General features: G+C 44.8%; 1 protein-coding gene and 1 long non-coding RNA gene across 6 annotated transcripts in view; one reads left to right on the top strand and one right to left on the bottom strand.

Moving 5' to 3' along the window:
• Positions 1–12,160, bottom strand: part of Dnajc6 (DnaJ heat shock protein family (Hsp40) member C6) — a 151,276-nt gene that overhangs the window by 93,463 nt on the left and 45,653 nt on the right. Inside the window, exon 1 of one of the 5 annotated variants that reach the window (XM_060365973.1) lies at positions 1,995–2,560. The exons of the other annotated variants lie outside the window; for them this stretch is intronic. Within the exon in view, the coding sequence (XP_060221956.1) occupies positions 1,995–2,181 (187 nt within the window). The 5' untranslated portion in view covers positions 2,182–2,560. Of the gene's footprint in view, positions 1–1,994; positions 2,561–12,160 lie in introns of those variants that run through there. 5 annotated transcript variants of the gene reach the window in all.
• On the top strand, positions 2,584–10,357 carry LOC132646841 (uncharacterized). The gene is made up of 3 exons (XR_009585168.1): positions 2,584–2,978; positions 7,058–7,150; positions 9,748–10,357. It is a non-coding gene; the product is annotated as an uncharacterized LOC132646841 (long non-coding RNA).

Genomic DNA, 12,160 nt, shown 5'->3' with positions numbered 1-12,160 from the left:
ATAATTAGACAAGACATACAGTTGCACTAGGAAACAAATACAGTTCTCAGAATCTAATCCCTCATCCAAACCACACATTATCACCCTAAACGATGTTTTCAATTGAAAACATGTATCAAGTCTTTGTCCCAGACTGCTGCAGGCAAGCCTCAGCATTCCACAAGGGGGGGCGGGGGAGGACATGGCAGGGAGCTTCCAAGAGGGATGGGGCTCTTGAAAAAGCACTAGTTTGATGAAGTTGAAGAAGTAACAACTGGCAACAGTACTTCAGAGATAACTCTATCTTCTTCCCACCCCCAAGGTTTGACAAGGCATTTCATTCTTCTCTCCACCTACTGAGAAACCTGAATTAGTGAAAGGAGGAAAAAACAAAACAACAACAACAAAAAGCCCATCCTCAAAAGTCCAAGACCTAACTAGGCCTTTTCCGTTAGAATGGCTGTCCCTACCAAACGATGAACTAGCAGAGGCCCAAAAGACTGGATTCTCAACTGAATTCTCTCATGATGTTTAATCTTATGGTTGGACATCACTGGGCCCAGGATACATATTTTGTTTTTTCCTATTGTGTAACATACTTTAAAAAACAAATTTCCACTCACAAAATGATTGTTGTGAGAGGGAAAAAAAATGCATGGACCCATTTTTTTCCCCCATGTCTCTGATATGGGGTTTCTCTGCAGTCATTTGGAATGTATTCATTTCAATTATTTCCAAATGTTCCCAAAATGACTATGGGTCAGAGTACAAGAATCTGTTAAAAGATTTGAAGGAGGGCCATGTCCAGTCAAAAGATGAATAGCACTAATGTTCCGAAGATCTATAAAGGTACAGCTCAAATGAGCAAACACTGTGTCACTCCCCAAACCCGGGAAACTGCAGTCCACGAGGAACAACATTAGCTGTTTGTAAAATGGTCTGAGAGAGCCCTCCTACCAACACCCTCCTCAGTTTAAACCAGAGTTTGACTAATAAACTCCACTTAGTCCAGAACATTCAAACACTTCGGGATAGTATTTCATGTCACTTTTGGGAAGAGAGAAATAGGAAATGATAGCCCAAGAAGAGACATTACACAATTAAAACCCACAAGCAATTGTTTGTAAAGTGAAGGAATAAAATCCTACTTGGTTTCATCCCACCAGAGTCCTCAGCTGCCCCGCATTAAAGTCACAGGGGTAGAACCAGCCCCCCTCTGGTTCCCATCCTGGAAAAGTAAACACAGCTCTTACACAAGTCTTTGGCCAGCAGGGATTCCTGGATGACTGCTTTGATACACAAATCTCTAATTCTCACCGTGTCTAAGAGGTCTGTAACTCACCAAAACCTGTTATGAGACTTGTTAACACAGACACAAAGTTTAGAAGCATTTCCATCTCCCAGTGTGAGAAGCGTCAGGAAACACTAGCACGCAAAAGGATAGCAAAGCCAGCCACGGAGGAAACAAAAGTGCACTGTGTTAAGAGCTGTATTGTTTAAAAGGGCTCCTGATCCCAGGTAAAGCCTTCCGTGGGAGAAGGGAAGCGTTAACCCTAGAGGATCGTTTAACGTCTAGACGACCTTTATAAAGCTTTACATCATTTTAAATAACACCAGCATCGGGGGAACAACGGGAAAGCAAAAGCACCAAACACTTCTCCTTCACCTCGGCTCGCGCGGCTCCCGCAGCTGGGCGGAGAAAGTGGCCGTCCAGCCTCGCCTCACGGCGCCACCCTCCCCTGGCTCCCTCCCGTCCCCTCCCTTCCCTCATCTCCCCGCCCCCAGCTGGTGTATCCCCAGCCTAGGGAGATTAAGAGGTACTCGCTAATGTCACCGAACCTCCAGATGGATCTAACGTTTCTTAGCTCCCCGAAGCAAAGAAACTAGAGACGTTACACGCAGTGGTAATAGATGCCGTGGCCTGCAACCCGGCCTCCCCCAGCAGCCTGGGCCGGGGACGCGCGCGCCGGGCCGGAGGACTGCGCCACCGCCGCCACCGCCACCGCCGCCGCTACCTGAGCTGTCCGTGGTGCTGGCGCGGTGCGGAGGCTGCCGGGCGGGACTGCGCGCCGCGCCCGCGGTCACCCTCGGCGTGCCAGCCGCCGCGCCCCGCGCGCTCGAGTCCCCGTGACTGTCCACCAGCTGCAAAGATTCATAACCATCGCTGCTGGTCTTTTTCCGGTAGTTCCCGAGGAGGCTCATGGGCAAGCCCGGAGAAGAAGGGGAAGGAAAAAAAAAAATCAACCTGGGAAAGGAAGGGGGGGAGGGAAAGGCGGGACAGACTGCGAGAGGGATTGAAAATAATAATAATGATGATGATGACAATAACGATCAAGTGCCCGACATGACGCGAAGAAGAAGGAAAGGAGGGAGCGGCCACCGGGAAGGGCTCCGCGGCCACCGCCCCGGGCACAGCGCGCGCAGCCGGCCGGGCCACCCGTAGGCTGGACAGCGCCGGAGGAAGTGTAGGTGTAGCCGGGCAGTAGCCCGGCAGCTCCCGGAGTGGCCGGAGGGGGAGGGAATAAACAGAAGCGAGTAAAGGAGGGGAGAGTCGAGGGAGGGAGGCTGAAAGCGGAAAACGGGGCGGGGCGGGATGGGGAGGGGACCACGACAACACGGAGGGAGGGGTGTGTCAGCGCTCGCGCGTGCTTTAGGAAAAAAAAAAGAAGAAGAAAAATAGGGAAGGCGTCTCAGGCCTTGGAGACCCGGCACCCTCAGAGAGAGAGCCAGGCACGCCCATTCTGTGCAACTCAGCTGGTCTTTGTTGGAGGATTCGGCGAGGGAATGCCGCCCGGGGTTGATCCACCCAGTGGACTGGCTGGTAACTCCAGGAGGAGGGGAAAAGGAATCTGTTGACGGCAGGCCATCTGTGTACTCAGAGCAGAGCGGCATTTCTGCACAATCCCGGCCCGGGGTGAGCTGTGGACGTGTTAAGAGCTGGCTCCGAACGGGGCCAGGGAGCCAGGGCCAGATCTGTTCTGCAATTATTTGCTGAAGAGGTAATCGGGGAGAGCATGTTAAGTCGTGTGCATTTCCAGGTCTCTTCTCCTTTTTACCTTGGAACGGGGAGAAAGGACTCCCCAGCTCAGCTGGCTTGAGGGATATGTGGACGGGCAAATAGACCAGATTTTTCTCCCATCCTCTAGCCTCGCCTTTCGTTTTTCTTTCATAGTTACAGGCAACGAAAACAGCCATTATCTGAGGTGGTCTGTCACGAAGTTAGTTATCTGGAGGGCCAAGGCTCTGCAAGCCCACGTGCCTAGCTGTCGAGTTGTAATTTTTTTGTATTCTTAAAGAGGCTCCCAGCATCTGTGTGAGTTTCAGGCCTCCGCAATCCAGACAGGAACTCTGCTCAGTCTCAAGGTGCAAATCAGTCTCAAGGTGCAATGTTTGTTTTCACCTGACAGTATTTCAAAAATGCTCCCTCCTCAGCACAGGTGAAAGACTAGATAGAAATGTTGACTTAAGAGTATCACTTTTCTCTCCTGGTACTTAGATAAACTAAAATGAAAACCTTTCAGAAGCACTCTCACAGTTTCCTGTGATACAAGAAGAAAAAGTGCATGCGTGTGCAATGTGGGGGAAGAGAGCAGGCACAAAGCCAGGTTGACTCGCTTCATGGCTTACATGGTTATTATTTTTGTCACATCAGGGGACACACACACACACAGAGCAACAGCAGCTTAGAGTCTTCCATCCAGATCACCCGGAATCTAAGGTTTCCTGGAAACTCAAACTTTTCATAGGCCTAAACACAATAAATAAATTGGTTTGATCGGGGTTTTCTTCTTCAAAGATCATCCAGACACACAGCTCTGGGTAGGGTAGGAGTCAGAAGAGGTCGAGAATGCTGGCTGCTAGAGCCCTTCATCCCTTCTCCACTCCCTGTCCAGTTGGTTCCCATCTGCTGAGGTGGACTTTGAGCAGAAGCAGAAGCCAGAGCTGATGCTTGCTTAGAACAACTTTGAATGGTGGCAGGAAAAGCTGAAATATGGTTTTAAACACAAATGTTTTACTTTCAAACTTGCAAATCTGTAAGATTGAGCTATTTTGGTTACTTCTCTGAAGCAATACTTTTTTAAAAAAAAAATCTACTAACAAAATAGTTCCCAGTGACATTTAATAATCTCTTTCTGAGCTTTCTCGGTTCATTACTGACCCCCAGGGAGCACAGACATCTAGTGTCCATTATGGGTCTCAGCAGATGCTGGCTGTATAGTCACTAGATTTAGAGAACTTAGAGATGACCATTTCTGAAAGTGAAAGCTATTATTTTCAAAAGGAGCATTTTGGGTTATTTTTGCTACACTTCGGAACTGCAGACATGCTAGTGAAAGAAACTGAGACATATGCCTTTGTATTTTTGGATCTCTATCTCCCAAGTTTGCAAATTTAAAGAAAGACATGAATGGGCTAGAGAGCATTTTTCCCCTTTCTTTTCTGGGATAAAACCCAGAATTTCAAACACGGTAGTCAAGGGATGTACCACGGAGCGACATCCTGGACCACATCATTTTACTTTATTTTTTTAGCTTTATGCTTAACACAAACTAAGTCAATCGGAATAACTATTAATATTTCCACAAAACTGGGATATAAGGAACACAGCAAGACTACATCATCTAGATTTATTTACAACAGCCTAAATACTCCCCCCAAGTTGGGGACTAACTTGGAACCGCCACCAACTTAACTCTAACAGATTCCTAAAAGCCCGCTTCCCTATAAATATCTTTCTGCTCTGCGCTACCAAGTGTTTGGGATAAGACAACTAGTGTGATGTAGCTGAAGAAATAATTAAACAGTACCTAACATAGCTTTCTATACTAATCATATACATGTTGTCGCCATGCTGGTCTGTCTTCAAGCATGGTTCTATCTTGCTTCTGCAATCCTAGTTTCCCCCGTGAGTGCAGCTGAAAGCAAAGCTAAGTATTCTTTTCTCCAGAAGTAGAAGGTAGAAAGTTATCTGTGTTACTACTAAGAACTTTCGGGGGGGGGGATGGTTCAGCTGGTAAAGAGCTCCCTTCTGGGTGTGAGAACCTAAGCCTGAATGCTAGCACCAAATGGGGGTGTGGGGGAGAGAACTTAGGAATTCAGGCATGGCCATTCAAGCTTATACCCCCAGCACCGGGGAAGTGGAGAAAGGAGGAACCCTGAGACTCCAGGCCAGTGAGAGACCCTGTATAAACGAAACAAAACATCAGGCGGACCACACCTACAAAATCACAGGAGAAATCCAAATCGGCTACTGGCCACACACAAGCACACGTACAAATAACGGTGATGAGAACCTGGGATTCAGGAAAGGAGGAAGCGCTTTAAAAGGTATGGCGTGCAAGCATGCCTACTTTCCTGCTTCCCAAGATCAAGCCTGAGTCACAGAGGCTGGAGAGACTGCTCAACTGCAAGAGTACTCGCTACTCTCTCTCTGCAGTTTGGTTCTCGGCATCCGTGGTGGGCAGAAAACAATTGTCTATAACTCCCACTCCAGGGGGATCATATGCCTACTTTTGGCCTACACACATACACACACCTACACACACTAAATTAATTTATTTATGTAGTATATTATCTAAATCATATGTTATAATTATATTATGTAAAATATATAAAATATATCATAATTAATAATTGATTAAATTAAAATACAATTGCCAAGTGTGGTTGTGCACTTGGGAGGCAGGTGGAGTTCTGTGAGTTCAAGGCCAGCTTGGTCTGCCTAGTGAATTTCAGTCTAACCAGCGATACACAGTAAGATCATACCTTGATAAATATATAAAAATATATATATATATTCAATGAAAAATGACAGATTAATCCATAATTTATTTTATCTTAAGAATAAACTATCACATATGGGGAGAGACTCAAAGGAAGGGATGCCGTCTTTGGGGTGACCCTTGTTGTTTTTACTAACTCCGTGATGTGTCCACCCTGAGAGACATTCAGGAGCTGGTCTCTCTTCATCCACACCCCCAGCCTCATGGAATATATCCCCCACATTCAGCAGTAGCTACAGAGTGAAGGTAAAGCTAGGACTTGCGCCATCTTTTCACTGCTGGGAACAACGATGGATTCCAGGCTGAGGGTGTGGAACCAAACCTCTCAGCCTGCTTCCGAGGCCCTCAGACTCTGGCCAGATCACCTCACCTGTCTTACCTTTCCCATGGGAAAGGAGCATACTTCTTTTATAACAAGGTTGAAGCAAGAATGAAATTATTTCTTTAAGAATTTTTTTTTAATTTACATATACGTGTGGATGACTTTGAATGCACAGGCCAGAGGAGAGCACCAGATTCCTTGGTGCCAGAGTTACAGGGTTGTAAGCCTCCCAGTATAAATGCTGGAAAGCAAACTTGGGTCCTCTAGACAATCAGCAAGCTTTCTTACCCACTGAGCCATCTCTCCAGCCCTTAAATCAATTATCATCACAAAGGAGGGGCTTAACAAATACTATTCTCATTATCTATTAATACTACTGTGACTGCATTATTATTTATAATATACAATGTTTTTACTTTTTGCCATTATTTCCAACTGTTACTGTATTTTATATCTAATTAAATCACTTTTCCAAAATGCAAATGATTTCCCACCTTTAAAATTAAGCTAGGATGCGTCCTGCATTACAGATGTGCTATCACTATGTATTATAAAACAAAAAGCATTTTGTATACAGCAAAGTGATTTTCTGCCTTGGGTTTTTACAAGCCTGCATGTGTACTTTTCCTATTACCATTGCAGTATTTGAGAAGGAAAATCCATGTTTTCCATTGTCCCATGACAACCAACCAGTGAGTACCCAAATAGCAAACATATAATGCCCTGGGCTCAAGCTCGAATACAACTGAAACATAAAAAGGAAATAAACAGTGAGGAAATACTTACTAAATTAACAAATGAATGAGGAAAAAAATTACTCTTATCACCGCCTTCCTTTTGCATTTGTGGATGTGGTGTGCATGTGTGTGTCTGACTGTATGTAGGCACACATGTGTGGGATGTGCTTGCAAAGACATTAGGTTGTTGTCAGGAATGACTCTAGGTCACTCTTCCACGTTTTTCATTGATGCAGGGCCGCCAGTCAAAACGAGAGCTCACAAATGAAGCTGGTTTTGCCAGCCAGCTTATTCTGGGGATCCTCTCCCTCTGGAGGCTAAGATTGCAGGTGAGTTGCCATGTCCACTGGACATTCTGTGGAGATCTCTGTGGAGATGGAAACTCAGACAAGCACTTTAACCACTGAGCCATCTCCCTGGCTTAATTCTAGAGATTTCTTTTAAATTTTTATAATATTCACATTGTGGTCTACTGGTGAATTGCAAAATAAACTTAACAATTCATAGCCATTATTTTCACACAGACATAAAATAGAACATTACTTAAAATACTGCTTAAGGTGTGTGTGTGTGTGTGTGTGTGTGTGTGTGTGTGTGTGTGTGGTTACACTAATGATATAGACGTATTCCTCACCATGAGTTCTGATGGTAAACATCTACCTGTCTCTCTCTTGAGCACAACCTCTGCTACTGAGAACTCCCAGAGTTCCCACTGGGACAGTCCTCTGCAGGGTGGTATCTGGGTTCACCTGAATTCTTACGAATTAGACATTAAATGACGGCAAAGTTTCTTATAAAGCCGAATCTCTGAAACACGGTCCTTTAAATTTTCTGCTGTAACCAATATAAATCAATGAAAACTGAGGCATTAAAACGTCAGTGGACAGCACACCTCAGGGTCGTATTCAGATTTTCTCCTTATAGGATACGACCTATGAGTACACACAGCACGGGCACTGAACTGAGCAACTTCTAGCTGTATCCTAGACATTTTTGGTTTTTCTGGGCCTTAAAAAAGAAAAACCTTTGCATGCCTGTAATCCCAGACCTTAGGGAAGCAGAGGCAGGTGGATCTCTGTGAGTTCGAGACCAGCCTGGTCTGCAAAGTGAGTTCCAGGACAGCCAAGGTTATACAGAGAAACTCTGTCTCAAAATCAAACAAACAAAAAAGAAAGAAAGGGAGAAAAGAAGGAAGGAAAAAAGGAAGAAAGGAAGGAAGAAAAGAAGGAAATTTTTAGTTTATGTGTCTTTCCAGAAGGTTCCCAGGCTCCACATTTCACCACCATTTCTAGCCTACTGTCCTGGTTTCTGCCAGCCCTCCCAGGCATTTGGACCTGAGACCTGTAGTGTCAAAGTCTCAGCTAAAGAACCAAGGACAGGACCAAGACCAATGCCAAAATCTACACCTTTGAGCCACAGTCAAGAAGAAAGCGGAACAGGCCAGGAATCCTTTCTCACTATTCTCCAACAGCAGAGTGGACCTGACCCCTCGTCCTCCTTCAGTAAAACCGAAGGCACTGATTTTTCAGGAGTCTCTTGGGCTCAATCTTCTTAGCTTCCCAAAACTTGACTTGTCATTTCCCTCTCCTCCTCCAAACGATGTCCAGGGAAGAAATCTCCAACCACTCAAGCACTCCCATATGCTATTCCCCAGCGGATTAAGGTTTCAGCCAAGAATCACATATGTAACTAAGAGCAGATGCCAAGACTTACATACAGCAACACACAAAAGCCATCAGGCAGTGTGCTGGAAAACAATGAGAATGTCATAGTATCTAACACATGAAAATCTCTACTTAACATTACTTGGGAAAAGAGATGTCTGTTTGGGGTACCTGACCAAGTGCTGGGTCTTTTGGAAAAGACCAATTTTCCAGACAGGGTATGCTTTCCAAGACAGCTCATCCGGAAACCTGCTTGAAGAGCTAGCAGTACTAAAGATAACTCATTACTTCACGTTTCCAGGTTCCCTTTCTTACTTAACTCTCACATTCTTGACAACCCTGGAAAAAAAAATGCCATCTTACTTTTGGAGCACCTGTGTCACTCACACAGATACACACTTCAAATGTCAAAAGTTCTGGTGACGCTTGGCCACTGCACAAGGCTACAGTGGTGATTCCAGTCTGAGAGTGACGCCCGTGAGATCACTACACTTGTCTAGCATCCCCTTCTTGAGGTGACCAGTGAAAAGGGGGTTGCCCTGGCTTTACTGCCCATGTGGTAGCTTCTGCTCATGAAGCCTGAAAGCTTCCAATTGAAACAGCTTCCTCATATGCACTCTTTATCAACAATTGGTTCAAAGGTCATATTGGGTCATACACCTAAAATTGACCCTTTGTTACCCTGATTCAATTCAAAATCACTATTCTCATCAAAAACAAGCCCCTAGCTCCAACGCCTGTACTATCTTTGCAATTGTAAATTAAAACTACTTAAAACACAGTTTAATTTTTTTTCTTTTACAGTAACTCAGTGACTCCTAAATGGGGCATGGTGGCATACTTTTATAATGCTAGCACTCAGGAAGCTGGGACAGGATAAGAAGTTCAAGGCCGGGCTAGGCTACATACTGAGACTTTATTGCAGATAAATAAAATTTTAAAAATAAAAGGTAAAGCTTGAGACAGGCTTGGTGGTACATGTCTGTTTCTCCAGTATTTGGGAGACAGAGGCAGGAAGACGGTGACAAGTTTGAAGCCACGAAAACATAAAAATAAACACAAGCTCTTAACATTGAAACAGGTGCGGCCTCTGCTACAATTGACATGTAACAGAGTGTGCCAATCGGAGAACATGGAGATTAAGGGGACACTGGCTTTGAAGGAAACACACTTTCGTTTGAGTGCTGTCCAAACACACACATATAAGATTTTTTTTTTTATGATCTGGCATAGACTCATGGCTACACTCTTGTTCTCTACAGTGAAGGAAAGCCCATTCTCTACCCCACTGGATGAAACAAAGGAAGATGCATTGAAAGCTGGCTGGTGAATGCCACGAAGCCTGACAACCTGAGATCCATTCCCAGAACCCACACGGTAGAAGCAAGGAACAGACTCCTATTTGAGTCACTGTCTGACCACACACACACACACACACACACACACACACAAGAATTTAAAAACTTTTAAAGATGCATAAAAGCACACACGAACGGAAAGCTTTTCAAATGTTGCCTTTTTACCAAAATCTAAGAAGCCATTTTAAGTCACAGCATCCAAAAGAAAAATGTGCTACAGATGCAAATATGACCTAGTAATTTTAAGAAGCTTCAGAATTTCACAAATGTCTGCATGTTTAAAAGAACGCTTTAGTATTGTCGTAACGCTCTTAACTACGCGTTAGCCTGAGAATATACTGTCGGTGTCTCATGAAAGTACTTTACCCAACTCCAGCAATTACAGAGAGACAGTCTGCATCACAGTCTACAGGCCCTGTGCCAGACCTGCTACATGTTAGGTGGAGGAGAAAGCACCTACTATGTGAATAAAAACTCAGAATGTTATTTGGGAAACTATCCTTACCTTGCAGAACAATCCACCCTTCCACCTTGTATTTCCTTAATGAGCTCACTTACTTAAGATATAGTCACCCCTGTCACTTGCAAGTATTTGCTAGGTTTTGGGTTCTTTGTTGTTTTTTGGCTTTTGGTTTTTGGTTTGGGTTTGGTTTCTTTGGACAGGGTCTTGCTGTATAACCCTGGCTAGCCAGGACCCTTGGCATGTTTTTGACTCATCAAGAAAATGCTCATGGTGTAAAAACATTCTGCCTGGGTTGCCATAGCAGTATCAACCTCTGGAGATCGAGATTCAGAATCGCACGGTAAAAAACCATTGGCCCAAAAAAGTGTTGTGCGAAAAAGAATTATTGAAACAGGTAAGAGCTTGAGATGGTGAAAATGATGCCATTAAAAAGCAGGCAGTGCTCCTGATGGAGTCCCAGATGACCAGCTCGGCTTGCCAGAGCAGGTTAGAGGCTATGTCTACCCATCTTCAGGAGATACTAGAATGTGAAAAAGACTCGGAAGAAGCTGAGGCATAGAAAGAAGCACATTCAGTTCTGATTCAGTGGAGCTGGCAGCCTGAAACCTTGTTTTCTGCAACCCTGTGTCCATTCTACAATTCATCATTTTTGCCCACTGCTGTGTGTTCAGTAATGAGAATCCTCTTATGCAATTGCATGTGCTTGTCTTTGTGTAACTTCATAAAATAAGTGAGTAGGTCTAGTTAAAGAGAAGAGTAACTTGTGGAAACACTGGCCAGTTTCCTGCTCACTGTCAAGCAGAGAAACCTCAGCTACACTAATTGGCAGGTGTTGATAGACTACCTCAGGCTAGCCCTGTGCTCAGCTGCTCTGTCCGAGGAAAAACAGATTAACATTTTTGAATTAGGTAAAGAGTTCCCCTGAGTCAGGTGCAAGCCTGCATTAGACTAAATCTTGGATGTTCCTATTAGCCCTGCCTCATCATTTAAAATCTGAAGTTTCCCACCCCTTCCCCAAACCTCACTGTGCCTAGCAAGGCAATGGACCCCAAAGAACTTGGAGCATCCACCAGATACTGTGTGGTGATGACACAGAGGGAACCAGTTTTGGGTGCTGAGTCTCCAGAGCACCAAAGCCCTGCTGCTTCCTGGCTCCATGTGGCTGGAAGGATCTAGCCTTCCTGGACATTTAAGTTGAATCCTTGGGCTACTCATGTTTTTACTTGTTCAGTTTTTGAATCGCCTTATAAGGAGAATATCATTCAAAGAGAGCAGAGCTCTAAAATGATCTGTTTGGGCTAAATAGTGATGGTAGGGGTCCATCTGTATTCCTCCTTGTATTCAGTGATAGTAGAACCTATCAGCTGGGAGTCTAAGCATTCAGTATAAAGGACATACTTTCCGTGTGCCTGTCATGCTTTGGACATACCATATGTAGCGCTCTACAACCTGCTAGGCATTTACACAGGACTAAGCTGTAGCCACTATAAATACAGAGAGAAACCATGTCAGCAGTTTCTGATATGGATCCTTCAAGAGCAATGTGGGTCTAACACCCTGCTTCCAATCTTTTGCCCTTTCTTCTGGTTGGACACCAGAGCTCCAACAGGTATCTCAAACCATGAGGTGGGCTCCAGGATAAAAGACTTTGAGGCTGAAACCAAAGACAGAGGGACCTCGAACTCCAGAAATCCATAGCAGCCACGCGACAATTGTCTCTAGACCAGTGAAGGGAGAGAAAGAAAGAAATCACCCTGTGGTGAACCACTCTTTCGCTTCTCCCTGTCACATGCCGCCATTCCAGTCCCGGATGGGATATAAGCTGCCGCCTACCATCTAGATGCCAATTCTTCA

Source organism: Meriones unguiculatus, chromosome 12 (genome assembly GCF_030254825.1).
Source record: "Meriones unguiculatus strain TT.TT164.6M chromosome 12, Bangor_MerUng_6.1, whole genome shotgun sequence".
In the NCBI taxonomy this organism is placed as follows: domain Eukaryota; kingdom Metazoa; phylum Chordata; class Mammalia; order Rodentia; family Muridae; genus Meriones; species Meriones unguiculatus.
The sequence above is the reverse complement of the archived record's forward strand: the minus strand, read 5'-3'. Positions and strand labels throughout refer to the sequence as shown.